The sequence below is a fragment of the Pristiophorus japonicus genome, chromosome 18 (genome assembly GCF_044704955.1).
Source record: "Pristiophorus japonicus isolate sPriJap1 chromosome 18, sPriJap1.hap1, whole genome shotgun sequence".
Classification (NCBI taxonomy): Eukaryota; Metazoa; Chordata; class Chondrichthyes; family Pristiophoridae; genus Pristiophorus; species Pristiophorus japonicus.
In genome coordinates, this window is record NC_091994.1 from 27,967,669 (window position 1) to 27,983,532 (window position 15,864).

General features: G+C 39.7%; 1 protein-coding gene across 3 annotated transcripts in view; it reads right to left on the reverse strand.

Moving 5' to 3' along the window:
• Positions 1-1,325: 1,325 nt before the first annotated feature.
• The window catches only part of nfic (nuclear factor I/C), a 441,536-nt gene continuing 426,997 nt past the window's right edge, over positions 1,326-15,864 (reverse strand). For all 3 annotated transcript variants that reach the window (XM_070859816.1, XM_070859817.1, XM_070859813.1), the window contains one exon: positions 1,326-9,794. In XM_070859816.1, coding sequence (XP_070715917.1) covers positions 9,777-9,794 — 18 coding nt within the window. In that variant the 3' untranslated portion in view covers positions 1,326-9,776. The remainder of the gene's footprint in view (positions 9,795-15,864) is intronic.

Consider the following 15,864-nt stretch of genomic DNA (forward strand, 5'->3'; position numbering starts at 1 on the left):
TGCAACTTCAGTACCCCATTCCTGCTTTCTCGCCATACCCCTTGATCCCCCTAGTAGTAAGGACTACATCTAACTCCTTTTTGAATATATTTAGTGAGTTGGCCTCAACAACTTTCTGTGGTAGAGAATTCCACAGGTTCACCACTCTCTGGTGAAGAAGTTTCTCCTCATCTCGGTCCTAAATGGCTTACCCCTTATCCTTAGACTTTGACCCCTGGTTCTGGACTTCCCCAACATTGGGAACATTCTTCCTGCATGTAACCTGTCTAAACCCGTCAGAATTGTAAACGTTTCTATGAGATCCCCTCTCATTCTTCTGAACTCCGGTGAATACAAGCCCAGTTGATCCAGTCTTTCTTGATATGTCAGTCCTCGCTGCACTCCCTCAATAGCAAGAACGTCCTTCCTCAAGTTAGGAGACCAAAACTGTACACAATACTCCAGGTGTGGCCTCACCAAGGCCCTGTTCAACTGTAGTAACACCTCCCTGCCCCTGTACTCTCATGCTGAGCTTCCTGTGGGGGCTTCCCTCCCTCCAGATCCCTGCCCGTTCCGAGTGCGCCTCTCAGTAAAAATCCAGGCCAATGTCATTTACCAAAAAGCCTCATTTTAATCCTGGGGAATGACGCTTACTCTCTGACCAACGGGAGCAGGTTGATTGCATGGCCTCAGGAGGCATTCACCAGCAAAACTCTCCGGCTTTTGTTTCCTGCCAAGCAGGAAGATATACAGATTGCTTGCATCTCAGTGCAAGAAATATAAAACTTTAAAGCTCTCTTAACTTCTTCGGCCTGAGAGATGTAATGGGTATCACCGTGTACATTTTATTGTCTCTATATTTTATCTGCACTACTGCAGTTGCTGCTGCTTTGAACTTTCTCTTTTGGTTTCCCCCAATATGCCTCCCTGCAACTCCTGTATCCGGTAAGATTCTGTGCATTGTCTTCTATTTTAATTTATTCTTGCCTAAGATTCAAGACTATGGAACTCTTTAGCTCATCTCAGTTTTCTCTTGTAAAATCGTGTTTTTAAAATTCAATTCTGTGCCACTTAATCACAATTCTTCATTTACTTGATCTTCTTGTCATTTTTCAACCAGAGTGGTCAGGGACTGGCCCATCACACGAGACGCTCAATAACATTTAGTGAAGCGCCTAGTGGAGGCGTCACTGCGGAGCTGTTTATTTACCGAGTCATCTGCAAAGAAAAAAAATCAGAGTCTTCTGAGAATTACAGAGTAGTCACCTCATTTTCTTTCATGTTAATTCTGGGTTGCGGGAGAAAATGATGATGAAATGTTGCAAAGAAAACACCAGAGCCAGAACTGTAGCATAGCTTGTTTATTTTTTTTTAAACTTTTTTGCATAGGGAAACATATTCACTTCCAGTAATTGTATGTAGTATGAGCAGCTGCTAACAGTAATGGCTGGATACAATGGTTATAATCAAATGTCAAGCGGAGTTCACACCAGTTTAAAACGAGTGGTGATTTAGTTACATATATACTGTACATCTGTGTACAAAAGCAGCAGGAAAGATGCCACTTGTTGTACAAGTGTCCCTTTACATACTTAGCTAAAAATCAAAAGACAAATACAATCAAAATAAATGATTTTTTGTTGTTGGAGTAGATATACTATGGTCAAGAAAGATTATTTTATTGTCAGAAATTTGCATCTAGCAACTAAAGAGCCACAAGTTTGCCCTGGTGTGTAGTGTGTGTATGTCTGTGCAGCAAGCAAGCGGTTACTGATTAACTACTGTGGTAACTACTGTAATATTCTAAAATATAATGAAAAACCCTCAGAAATAACACGGTCTCAATGTGCTCTCAGAGAAATATTCTCTTCCCAGAATATATGCGATGTAATACATATGGAATTACAACAGTGATGTTCAAAGGACATTTGTAATCGAGCCTGTGCAACAAAGACTTAAAAAATATGACAAACTGTGAAAACCCAGGCCTTGCAAAGCAAAATTGAATCCAGCAGTCGATTATCAGGCACTGCATTTATTAAAAATGTTTTTGGTACTTTTCTGCTGGCTTGTTAAAATTGTTATAAATAATTGCAGAGAATAATGCAACTGCTTATCTGACCATTGCTCTCTATACAACTATGATCAACAGCAAAGCTCAGTTTATTTAAAAAAAAGAGGCTGGATCAATTCCTCCTTTTTTGCAGATGTTCTCATGCTAATCAGCAGATCACTCCCTATAGGACCATATGCAGTAGGAAAACATGCTGCATGATGGATCTTTTGCCTATTTTCCTGCTACTTCATACAGTAAAGTTCAATGCAGTTGGAACAAAGCACGCTAAGTATAACCTTGTTTACATGGAGCTGCGTCATTTGGGTTCTGTCGATGAATTAAGGCTTTTAAGCATGGTACATCCAAACTAAATCCATTTTGCCTTTGGTTACTGGCTTCACAGTTAAATAGAGAATATGGAATAGGTTCATCATAGTGTGCGGACTGCATTATTACAGACAAGTAATAAGCTTTACAATAGTGGAATAATTAATAACAGTGTTACTCTTCAATGCAAAAATAATTTTCTGAATAATGCACCTCCACTGGTCTGAATGTGGTGAAAGAACAGATCTGAAATGTTAGAGATGCAATAGAGAAGTTATTTTTTTTAAACTACAGCATTAATTATTGTTTTAGCAACCAAAATGAAATCAGAAATTTCTAAATTAAAAAAATAAATTTTTACTGACAGATTTGGGGCACAAAGTAAACCAAAAAAAGGGGCGTTTACCAGGAATTGAATAATTTGGAAACTGTAACGTTGCCGGTACAAGTCCCTTGTTTTGTCAAGCAACTCCTTTCACTAACAGTCTTAGGTGCCTGGCAAAATCATTTTCAAAGAAGGCTGGTGTGTGAAATCACCTTGTGTTGATACCACGGAGTTAATTTCTCACAAAAATTGCCAATTTGATTTGTAGGAAATTCCAATTATTAATGTCCGAAGACTGTGGTTGCATTGCTGGGATATTTAACTGTTACTGGATACCATGGAAGGTCAAATTCTTTCTTTTTCTTCTGCCAGTCTCACCAACTATTATGTTTTTGCTGGTACTGACCCAGTACATTGTTGAATGTGGGCATCAGTGAATAGCTATGCTCCTTCTAGTGCCTAATCCCCCTGGCCTCATCCGTTGCACAGCTTGGTGTGCACTAAAAATAGCTGCTGGACTTTAGACTCTGAAAACAGGGCTTCCTGACTGCAGGGATCCAAGGTTTGTAACTGTATCCCTAATATTATCACTGGCATGGGTGCATTGTGTGCGTCAGTCCACCACTGGGAAGTATCTAATGATTTTCGAAAAGAATCTTACGGTAGATAATCATCTTAATATCAAGAAGATGTAGATGGGGGATGGTTAATACAAGCTGACTTTAGGAGGAAAATGATCTCGTCAGAGGTAATCTGAAGAGTCCGGTTAAATAAGCACAGCTGCTAGACCCAGCTCAGAATTAGTCCACATCACACAGAACCCAATCAATATTCACCACCCATGTAAACAAGGCTGAGGAAGTAACTGCCTTTTCAACCTGATTGTCAGAGATGGAAAACTGAGTTTGCCAAACCAGCCTGAAAAATGCTTTTTGCATCAACACATCAACAAGAACCTTCATGAACTTTTCTTGCAATTTAGAGTTTTTGCACAGTCTAACTAAAATGCCTGTACGAGCGTCAGGCAGTCAGGTGCCACTTTAGCTGTCCTTGAGAACGCATCCGTTTCCTTTTTCATTTACTGTCTTTCAAAGAGATTTCCAGAGACCCAGTTACAGACGTTTGGATGAGCAGTGTATGTGAAAAAACAATACCAGTATATCTACTGCTTTCTACAACATGTAATCTGGCTGCTTAACGTGTGTCATTGCGCGCTGCTGCAAAGGAGCTGCACAACAGAAAAAAAAAATAGAAATGGAAATTGTGATGGAATTTGCATATTCCCTTCAGGCTAACTGAAGCAACTGGCACATTTTGCAGGGGGTTAGATAAAACCTTAGAAAAAATATATCTGTGGTGTAGACCTAAGAATGGTGTTGGCTTTACTAATGCTGTGACTAATGGCAATGTCAATGGCAGCTTGTTCCGTCTCAGTCCCTGTCTTGAGTTATTGCAGAAACGGAAAAGGTGAAAGAGTGGAACAGTGCAAATTTGTCCAGGGTTTGAGGAGGAAAATGAATTTTGTCAGTTCCTGGTTGGGTGTCTTGACCTCTAGTGCGTGCCATTTTGCAGCACAGGTTTTGCAGGTCTTTACTGTGCAGACTGAGCGGTGAGATGAGCTGTTGTGGTGAGCACAGCCACTTTATCCCTGAGAGCATCGCATGGGCAGAATCAAAGATGTTCTTTGCTAGAACAGGTTTTGTTTTAACACCCAGCGCTTTCCAAAGCTCAAAAGTCACAGACTTTTTAAGAAGACTTTCTGGAACTAGGAAGTATCTGTATACTACCAGTTTAGTTAGATGATTCGGCTATTTTATCAAATTTGTTCAGTGAACAAGATCATATTTTAGACTATAATTCTATGTTTTAATATTATTTAGCGGTGGTTCACAAATGCACAGAAAATTCACTGGGTGAGAACAAGGAATGGCTTCCAATATGAATGGAAAGGCTAGAATACTGGGGATGCATTTCACTGAAATTCTAAATAATTTTTCATCAGCACATCTCATTTTGATTTAAAAAATATATTTCTAGCCGACAGGTAAAGGACTGTAGTACCTATTTGGCTTCACAACTTTTAAATGTGTGACTTGGAGACTGGAGATGTCAGGACACATATCTTTCTGCTTTTTAGGGTAAGTGGAGGGCAGTCTCGTATCCGGTACAGTAAGTGGGCGGTCAATCAACTGGAAAACTGAAGGAATGTGGTGACAATAAAAATCTGGAAGGATTTATCAAATGTAGAAGGGTTGAGATGGACTGTGAAGGACCCCAATTCTAGGGACAAAGATCACCTCATAGTCTGCACCACATATACCTGGGCCTGCAGAACCTTCACTAGTGACAGTGTTCACCCTCCATGCCCCAACAAAAGTCATCAACCAACTCATCACCCCTTTAGGAATAATAAAAAGTCACATGTTTGACTGTGGCAGCATTCTATCCTGCTTGAGAGTCTGATGGATGGAGGAGAATTCCCTACAGGATTCTTCTACAAGGATTTCACGGAGCATGCAGTCAGCCATTGCCAAGGGTTGGAATACACATGTAAACAATGTTTTCTGTCCTGCCTTAAAAATAAACTAGCTACCAGCATTGCATTGTCCTTTGCACAAACAATACTGTACATTGCATACAACAATTTGTTGGGCTCCCTCGCCCTACAAAGAGTACACATAATCTGTTCTACTCCCACCAGTTTAGCACTTGAAAGTCTACAGACTTTTTTTTTCCTTTAAAACAGTCAAAGAGACTACAATGACAACACTCCTTCTCAAAATTCCAAATGTTTCTTACAAGTTTGACATAATTACTCTTCATAAAATAAAGCATTTTTTTCCATTTACAATGGCTCTTTTACATCAGAAGCCTATACTTTTAAAGTATAGGAATATGCAAAACCATAAAAATGAGGACAATTACTGTATTTAAATACAATAAGGGTAACAGGAGAGTTTAACTCAAATCCAGTTCCCATGGAGGAAGAATACTCTACAAATGGTATATAATGCTGAACATTCTTAATAAGCCAGTGTAATGAAACTTTTTTTGTACTTTTCTCATTACAAAAGTCTTTGCCTTACAAAATAGGGTAGATTAAGTAAAACATACTTAATAAAACTATACAGCTTACAAATTACACAGTCTGCAAGGAAGGCAGCTAATGTCCAAGACAAGGATGTGACAAGGACCAAACTTGCTGGCGTTGCCCTATTTCTTGTCCCCCTTGAGCAACATCCCAGTTAGCATACCAAGTGTCAATCAAACTCAAATTACTAAAGCTCGGAGACATTAGTAGGGTCTTAAAGCAGAGCTATATATGTCTTGGTTATCATTTATCATTCCACCTTTGTGTAGATAGTCATTTTGCTGAACAATGCTACCATCCCAAATTGACACTCCACAACTATTGCTTTGTGTTATTCTTTTTTTTGGACTCTTTATGTACAATCGTAATTCATGGTTTTCAAAATTCTGACTAGAAGCTTCCCCTTAAAAGCTCAGGCCAATTGACAGTTTAGGCTGTGAAGCACTTAGGCCTAGCGGAATAGTGCACATATCTATAGAACTGATGTGACCCATTTCCTGTTTGAACCAGATTCAGGTACAACAGACAACAGAAGTACTGCTTACCAAGTACTGCAGCTCAACAATTTACAAAAAAAATGTAGCGCTAAGGAATCCTGTCTTCAGTCAAAAATAGGGATTGATGCACTGTTGAAATCTAATCCTCCCGAAACAATATGCAAAAAAAACATTTACTTGATTGAAAACCGTTTGACAATTTACAACTTAGAGGCCTGTACCACACTAGGCCGAAATGTTGGGCCTAGTGGACTTATTAAAGCAATTGCCTGATCAGCTGCCACTGTATTTTGTGAAATGGAGCCTGTCCAGTTTGTTCAGATTAAGGAAATTATTTTCTAGAGTCCAATATTTGAGCCACCAGGACACACAGGAAAACAAAACACAACTTATTTTTATAATGTGTTGCCAGCATGCTGCTTCACAGCTGTCCTGTAAATATACATTCCCCCCCCCCCAACCCCCACGTTCAGCCTTCCCTAATCATGCATCAAGCATTACTCATAACAGAGAAGGACCGAGCTTTCTTTCTGTATAGAGAGCAGCACCAACTTTGGTCAATTAAAACAAAATTAATATTTAAAAAAAAAATAGAAAAGTATGATGTTGTAGTTATCATGTGTGCTAACTCAAAATGATTAAAAACAAGCTAAATGCTCTATCTCTATAGACAAGACTGGTATTGCATATTTTCCAAAGATTCAAAATAAAAGGAGCTGGAAGACGCAAATAGGGAGAATCAAAAGGGAAACACTTTCCATTAAAATATTAGTGACAAATAACGTCTGAAAGCAATGTCCCTACATGACCGCAAGATGAATATATTCTATATGAAAATCCACAGAATCACTGGAATACTGATAATTAGTGCTGTTACAATGTCCTATGAAGCAAAAATCATAAACCCTTACATTTTTACCAATGGCAATTTTTTTTTAATGACAAGCAACCGTACATGCAGCCGAAAGTTTGTGCAGTGATACCAAGGATTTTTTTTTTGTTTTTTTTTAAACATTTTTTCTCAAAGGCAAGGCACATAATGTGGTATAAAATTCCGTGCAAATTAGGAAAGGATTTTGTAGGGAAAAGAGAGTGAAGCCAGCACATAGTTGCCATGCACGTCAGAAATCAGCAGTTTCGCTGATCGTTTTTTTTTTGCTGGATCACAAAGTTTACTATCAAAGCACCATGCATCACTCAGCACCTTTGATGAAAAAACATGTTAATATAAATACGTTTAGAGTTTGCCTCACTGTTTCTGCTTACACTCTTGTGAGGTTTTGGATGCCAGCATTTTAGCTCAGGCAAGGCTGTACCGAACCAAGTAAAATAAGCGGACATGGACAGAAATTTGTTCAGATGCAGGCTACTTTTGTCAAAAGCTTTCAGTTGTGAACAAAACTGAAAATTATGCCAAATATTGCTTTTGATATGTGTCAGTTTAATGAATGATATTGTGTGCACTAGTGCTGTTTTTTTTAATGAGAGTGCAGCTGGCTACCCTCTGCTTAAAAAAATAAAATAACAAGTAACATACTGACTAAGGCATTTGTGTTCACCTGTGAAAGGGGGGAGGGAGGGAGGGTTGGGGTGCACTTTTGTGCCATGGTCGCCTGGCGACAACAATTTGCCCCTGTTTACAGTCCTGGGGTACAAGGACAAGTTAAAAAGAATCACTAAGTTACAAATTTGTTTCCTTTCAATTGCACTTGCCTCTTAAATCTTTACAAAAGATTATTTTTTTCTGTTTAAACAGGCAATTAACCTGTTCCTTTAAAACGCAGCAACCACTTCTTTCTTTTATTTTCCCCCAATTTAAAGTCGATTACTGATTGGACATTAGTTTCCAATGTATGTTTTTGAAACCAAGTTAGACCTCGTTCAATTCCGGTGCTGTTCTGTGTAATAGCTACTGGCTGAAAGGTGTGATTATCGGGGGGGATAAAACACACGGTGTTTAACTTTACAATTAAAAAAAATCACAAAAATATTGATTCTTGCAACAATTTTCTACCCTGCTCCCAAAATATAACCCACTAAACTAAAGATACTCTTGAGTTTGCATCCATTTGAATGTTTAAAATAAATGCAACCTGTAGCCAGGAAGGAAAGGTAAAGTAATCTACGTGTGGTAGTGTGAGGCCTTGTACTTACACTGTGTATGAAGAATTTCCCCACACCCTATATGCAGGCACCTTTTGCCTCCCAATACTATCACCAAAAGCTAGGTATGTATCTTATGGACTAGGTCATGCACTAGTGAAGAAGCGATAATAACTATAACCAATAAGTCTACTGCTCTGGTAGATGAGCATCTGTATCTGTGCTATTAGCTACATGCAAAAACTAAATGATGCTTAGGGTGGGAAAATTGGAATTGAAAACCGGTAAGCAACTTTACTGAATGATTTGCTTTGTGGTATGCTGTGGTGAGATAATTTTGAAAATGTGTTTAAAGTTTTAGGTAAATGAAATCATTCACTGACAAACCTGTGGTGCAGGATGTTTTTGACACCGAATATATTCAGTTTTAAACTACAGTGGAAGAGAAATCGCTTCATGATGTTCCCATTAATTGACAGGTTGAGACGAGGCAACCATCACCCGGGCTAATTTGACCTGCAATGTTGGTACGAAGGAACTCTTCAGTCATTTTAATTGCTTCGGCCTGAACAATTTAATGGAATGATTTTATACCAAAGTATTAAACACATTTATTTGTATAGTAGAAAAATAATTTCTCTTCTGTTTAGTTTGCCCAAAGTTCTGAAACAGAAACACGGAACATAACTCGACGGCAAGCTAATGAATTAGCCACATTGAAGTGATGGTCTCCAATGGGTCAGCTTCATTAGTGCATGTTTTTGTGATGTTTTAAAACTTTGCAATAAAGTTAGTAAAATGAAAGGTTCACAGCAATTATAATCAAGAATGATTTTAAAAAGTGTGAAGAATTGTCCTTAATTGTGATAACTTTTAGTAGACCGGTCTTCAGGTACTCCAATGCGCAGGTACAACTCAATCTGTGCATTTCAGCACTTGAAGGCTTTTAAATGGTTCTGCACAATACTGTGCATCCATCCTTCTTGTGAATGATGCAACCCTTGTTCTTTAAAAAGGAGAAATCAAAAGATAACCATAATGTCATTTTGAATTATGTTCAGCTGATGAAGATTAATTTTCCCACCCTGTCAAAAGCAGATTTAGTAAACTTTGTTCTGTAATTTTTAAAAAAGAAATATAAAGGCTTATTTGCATAAAACAGATGGGGAAACCTCAGGCTAAGCTTCAGCCAATGGAAGAAGTGAATTGCACCCATCTTCGGAACATGTTGGTAGGATGATAGTGTTTCTGACTTTGCATTTTCTTTGAAAGGCGAGTCGATAAATAGTCTTCTCCCTTGTTTCTCTCTGTTTTAAACTTGAAACCAAAGTTGACGCTCGACCATGTTTCTTGAAACATGATTAAATAGCTTCTGTAATACTTGAAAGGGGACTTCAACTATCCCAGATACCAGGACTGCAAAAAAAAGAAAATGCAGATGTTAGTGACATCAATAGCTGCTGTATAAAAATAAACTTAATGCAACAGAATAAATGAAAAGGCTCACACCGACCATCAGCGTGGAAAAACATTTCAAAACTCAGTCCAATAGCGAATGATTACCAAGCCAAGTTAACATCCGTGTGCAAGCATCCCGATAATGGTTAACCCTCTCCAGTCATTTAGTGTATGTAAAAAATTGGCAGTTTTGAGCTTCATAGCCTAAAATTGTCCAAAATTAGGCCCCGGGCCTTATCCTAATAATTGCAGCGAGTTGTGGGTGCCAGTTCGCAGGTTTCCAACTCTCCAATCTGGGCCAGTACTAGTCCTCAGGTGGCCCTTGGGAGGTGGGGGGGGAGGGAGAGGAGAATGAGAGGGGGCCTAGCGGGCCTGTAGCGGTTGGCACGTCTGCTCAACTGGCTCTCCATGAAGGGAAGTTTATAAACAACTTACCTTTTTGTTGGCAGCCTGCAATGGTTCCTTTAAGGATATCTGGTTAGGCCACTGAAGCACCTATAAAACTGAGCGAGGCCGGTGCATGCTGTGTTTGGTGCGAACCAATTTCTGAAATCAGTTCTAAAACAGGTAAAACATGCGTTTTAGGGGTCAGGACAGTTAAAAAAAATGAAAACTCCGTGCGGGAAAAGCTGGGAGAAACCGATCAAAAGTGTCAGAAACGGTGAAATGGACCCCTTTATAAGAGGGCTGATATAAATGCTAAAAGTTGCAATCTGCTAGATTGTTGCAGGTCAAGACGCCAGACAGTGCAGCGCTACACTGCCCCACACATGCCTCTCCACTGTACTGGATATCCGTATCTTGCCAGCACCCAGTATGAAGTCTTCCTCGATTCCAAGGGACTGCCTATGATGATGATGAGGAACAGAGGAGGTAGGAACAGTGGACAATCTGGTGGATTGCGTCAGCCTGCTGACCCCAACTCCTTGTACGAAGTTGGTCCTCCAAGAGGTGGACGCCACCTCTGCCCACCTGTGCTCTCACTGGAAACCAGTGGCACTGATATGCCGCTGGCCCCAAGAATATTAAGGAGCAATACATCAGTTGTAGGTTTCAGGGGAAATTAACATGTACAAGCGTAAAACTGGAACCAAGATTACCTGTTAGAATCTGTATTATACCGCAAATTTGCGCTTTGTCTTTGCTGCTATATTATTACCTATTCCTTGTTAACATATTTGTTTAGTAATTCATAGTCTGATAGTCTTTATTCCACTGCCTTCCTAAATCAAGGAAATGGATTGAGAACAAGTGAATATTGAGTAAGTTTCTATCTGATCCCTAGGCACACTACCACTCCCCAGATATTGTGTTGTTTATAGTCAGGGAGGGCTCACTGATTGGAGTGGTCTAGGCATGAGAAAAGTATGAGGTAAAGATCCAAAAACATAACAAGCATTGCATACCTACTTAGAGGAGAGCAGACCAAACTCACTCAATCACACCATTTGGGACTGATTGACAGGTAGCTCAGAGTTCTGAAGCCGTACCGCTTAAGTGGAATTTGAATGCTCATCCACTTGAATAACTATATAGTGTTACGCCTCGAGACTTTTGCTGCAGTCTAATCAATTGGCAGGAAAACGTATTTATTCTTCTTTACTGTCACTTTCATTTTAATTTCAATGCTAAAACAACTTGTATAGTACAACCCTGTCGGTGATGTTATTGTACACGTGCTTAAAGTAAAAGAAATAACTTGCATTAACACGTTCATATCAAATTCCTCTTTCTGCTATTTTAATAGATGTATTTTCAGGTCAATGCCATTGAAATAGTGGAAAGGAATTTGTTACAAGTACGGGAAAATCACTGATAGCAATTTGTAGTCAATAGTTTCTAAGTGAAGTGAAATACATTCTAAGTGGCAGCTTCCCAATTACAAGTTCCTTGGTGTGATGCTTCATTGGACTGAGGCAAGAATGCTACTTGCTGGAAAATAAACTCAGTAAGACGACTTTTTACCCGACTAATTTTAAAATTCCAAATGTTACATTTCATAATTATTATTATTTCTTGTAGTAACAAGGTGAATTTTTGACTGCAGGAGCTGAATATTCTGTGAAGGGAATAAACAACGATTGTATTATTTTTAATCCACTTAGTCTTTCAATAGCTAGATGTTTCATTTCCCAGGCATTTTTTTAAATTCATGGATGGCTTTGAACTAATGATCTGAGCTTCGCACAGCTCTCTGCATCATTGTTTATCTGCTCTTCACAGTAAACCTCATACATTTTAACGCACTTGACAGATGGCACTGCCATCTGTCTGCCAACCGAGCAGCTTTGTTTCACTGCTGTAAACAGGCAGCTGCACAGCAAGCAGTGCCAATTCCTGGATGTTTACTTTAGTACATCTAAACTCAGCAGCCCAGAGCTATTGGGAGGGAATACCATTAGCAGGATGCTATCATCCAAGTGGCACACAGCATTCATCTACACAGAAGCCAATTAACATAGGTAAATCTGGAGATTACTTAACAAGGGTATAGTAACTGTCGATTTCTAAATTAGTCTTTCTCCACATACTATAGACCAAGACAGAAAGCCAACAGGACAAAGTGTACCGACCTTGTTAAATGTCACTGTTTCCATTTGAGCCATGTATATTCCTCACTACTTACATTTCCTACATTACAACAATGACTACAGTTCAAAAGTGCTTCATTGGCTGTAAAGCGCTTTGGCGCGTCCTGAGGCCGTGAAAGGCGCTATATAAATGCAAATGTTTGCTTTCTTTACCGGAGTTCTACTTCAAATAGAGTTGGTCATGCCCCCTTTCATTTTACCACAATATCTGAAAGCGAGGTACAGTGGGAAATCAATGTATGGAGGAAACCTTATTTGAGAGGATAAGATTTACTTTCCGTTTGGTTAGAAAAAATATATGATCCCGAGTTACAGCTTGGAGAAATCTTGTTAATCTAAGGCTAATCAAGGAGGTAGGAACTTCTCCAGATGAATGATGATTGACTTTCCTCAGGATGGGGCGTCGAGCCAACTTGTAAGTACACCGCACTTTAGGAAGGATATCAACACCTTGGAGAGGGTGCAGAGGAATGATACCAGGGATGAGGGACTTCAGTAACGTGGAGGGCCTGGAGAAGCTGGGGCTGTTCTCCTTGGAGCAGAGAAGGTTAACCAGAGATTTGACAGAGGTGTTCAAAATCATTAAGAGTTTTGATCAAGTAAATAAGGAGAAACTGTTTCCATTGGCAGAGGGGTCAGTAACCAGAGGACCCAGGTTTAAGGTGATTGGCAAAAGAACCAGAAGTGATATGAGGGAAAAAAATTAAGCAGTGATTTGTTATGATCCGGAAGAGGGTGGTGGAAGCAGATTCAATAATAACTTTGAAAAGGATGGTGGGTAAATACTTCAAGGAGAACAATTTCCAGGACTATGGGGAAAGTGCATGGGAGTGGTTTTATAGATTTTTGTACATATTTTGTTGGTTTTGAAAAAGGGCTGCCTGAGTATCATGTGAATTATAATAATTTAATGCAGTCCAGGTAAATGTGTGATGCTGACCAATGCTGCGATCTAAATCCAATTTATAAAGAAGCTAAATTAAAGACACTCATATTTAATGATAGTCTCCAACTAACATTAATAGCTTAAGGAACACAGGAGAAGTTAACAAAGTGTTATATGCACAGGGCAAATCACCAAAGCCTGTAACTCACTGATCCTACTTTCCCAAGACTTCCTGTCAGAAGGGAGAGTTCCATAAGTGGAGTTCCTTGTCGGTTAATGACCGACAAATGTATAACTCAAGGCTGATGGCCCACCAGCAATTTATGGCATTTTGAAAGAATATATGCTGATTTTCCAGCTCCTTTCCTAAAACCTGATGCTCATTTTGGATCTCCGGATCATTACCCGAAGCCAACTACTACACCAATGATCCTGTTCTCTGCTTCATCTAAATCAAAGGCCCCGATAGAGGTTGGAGAGGAAGTGTGTCTGTGGCCGGGAAACACGGAAATGCAGAGAATCTGCTGAATTTAACGGCAGGACCACATTAGAATTTTTAAACTCTTCTTTTACTGTGTTTTGACAAGGCTAAACCCATTCTGTCCACAGCCCATGAAGTCTAAGCACACAAACAAATGCTGATTAAAACGAGAGGTATAAATCCATATTAGCAAACCATGCCACTGAAAACATTCAGAAACAAGACTGAACTGTTTTGAAAAAAGCTACACAAGTAAACTGTTCTTGGGTTAAGTTTTTCTGCCTGAGAAGTGATACCTGCATACATTTCCTGACAAACTTGATCAGCAGTTTGGCGATGTGAAAAGCAGAATTCAATTTCAGATTTTGGCAGAGCTAGGTGGCTTTGTTGCTTTAACCCTCCGGCCACAGTGTAGGGCTCCACCTGCAAATACTTGCATCAGCTTATCCAAGAAGACGGGCACACCTCTGGGATGCTGAGACTTGATCACATCAATGCAGGTATATTGTTTACAAAGAATTATTGCTTCTTATCCACTCTAGATCCAAAGATTGCACTACTTGCATATTCCAGGAGTCAAACGATGACTAGTTAGTAGAGGTACTGACTGTGTATTCGGACACAAGTGAAGATAGTTAACCAATACAGCCAGTGATTTTGCTAAAAAGCAGAGCCTCCCCATGCCGATTATTTTCTTTTGTGATTAGAAGTATTGTCACAACTATTCACAAACTGCACTATAAAGAAGAGACTTGGCAACAATTTTATCATTATCAGTGTGAACCGAGAACTTTGTGTATAACAGCGTGGGGGAAAACTGCGCCAACAACGTGGCAGCAGTTGGAACCCTAGCTTTATTATGGAGCAGGTTAATGGACTCTTTAATGCTGTAGAAACACAGAGGCATTATAGAGGAAACATTATTCTGCATCTATCCGAGATATGATTATAAGCTAAGGACCCTACACTCGCCCTCTATTATCTGATTGCACTGCTGTCCTTGCAGTGTGCATGTACAGGCCAGGAATCTGTGATCAAGCTCTACTGCTGAAGGAGGGATTCCACTCTGCTTTCTGCATTTGGCCCTGCATTCAGTGCAGGATTTCTGCATGGAAATTCGCCTAAATGGAGAACGTCAGCAAACCTCCACATTGCCACGGAGGCCAATACAATTACATTATCCTGAGCTAGGTTTGGCAGCACTGCCTATGCAGGGCATTTTAAAGCATAAGAAGCACTTTCAAATGATCCCTGCCAGTAGAATCTCTCGTTGAGTTAGGTAGGGTTATCAAATGAATTTGTCTCTGATTAGACCAGAAAAATAACGTATAGAATGTAAATCACAGGGAAACAGAACGCAGTAATCTTCTTCATTTATATCACTGACAGCCAATTATTTCTTGAACAGAAGTTCCAAGGGGTTTTATCATACTCTGCTGTAGAAGTGTGTGTGGTGTGGTTTATTGAATGTTATCATTTATTTTGAACGATTTGAGCATACGCATTTGGCTGTCAAAAAAATAAAAGCACCTCGCTCTTCTCTGCAGGAACCATAACTGTGTGTTTACCAGACTCTCACGATTAACTCCTGAGCAAGCTGCTAAAAGATATACGAGATCAGCAGGGGAAGGGTCCGCCTCCATCTCTCATCCTTCCTGCTGCTCGGCCGAACCCAGAAACTCGCTGTAAGAAATTCTGAGCACAAGCCAGCGTCTTGTAAATCTGTGGGGCAGCAAGTTCCCACACAGTGGCACTGCAACACAAGGCTGTTCGCAGGTTTTTTTTTTAAATATACAGAAATTTATTTGAAATGCTCATCAGGGGGTGGCAAGGAAAAGTATTTGTCTTGGATTGGTCACAAATGTTACAACTACACCCAGCTTTTACTTCCCGCCTCCTCCGCTGATCTAAAGGCTGTTGCTCCACTATTCAAATGCCAACCCGATGTCAAAAGAAACAGAAAGAAAGCATTTATATAGCGCCTTTCACCACCTTGGGACATCCTAAAGCTCTTTATAGCCAACAAAGGACTTTTGAGCTGCCGTCACCACTGTAATGTAGGGAATCACG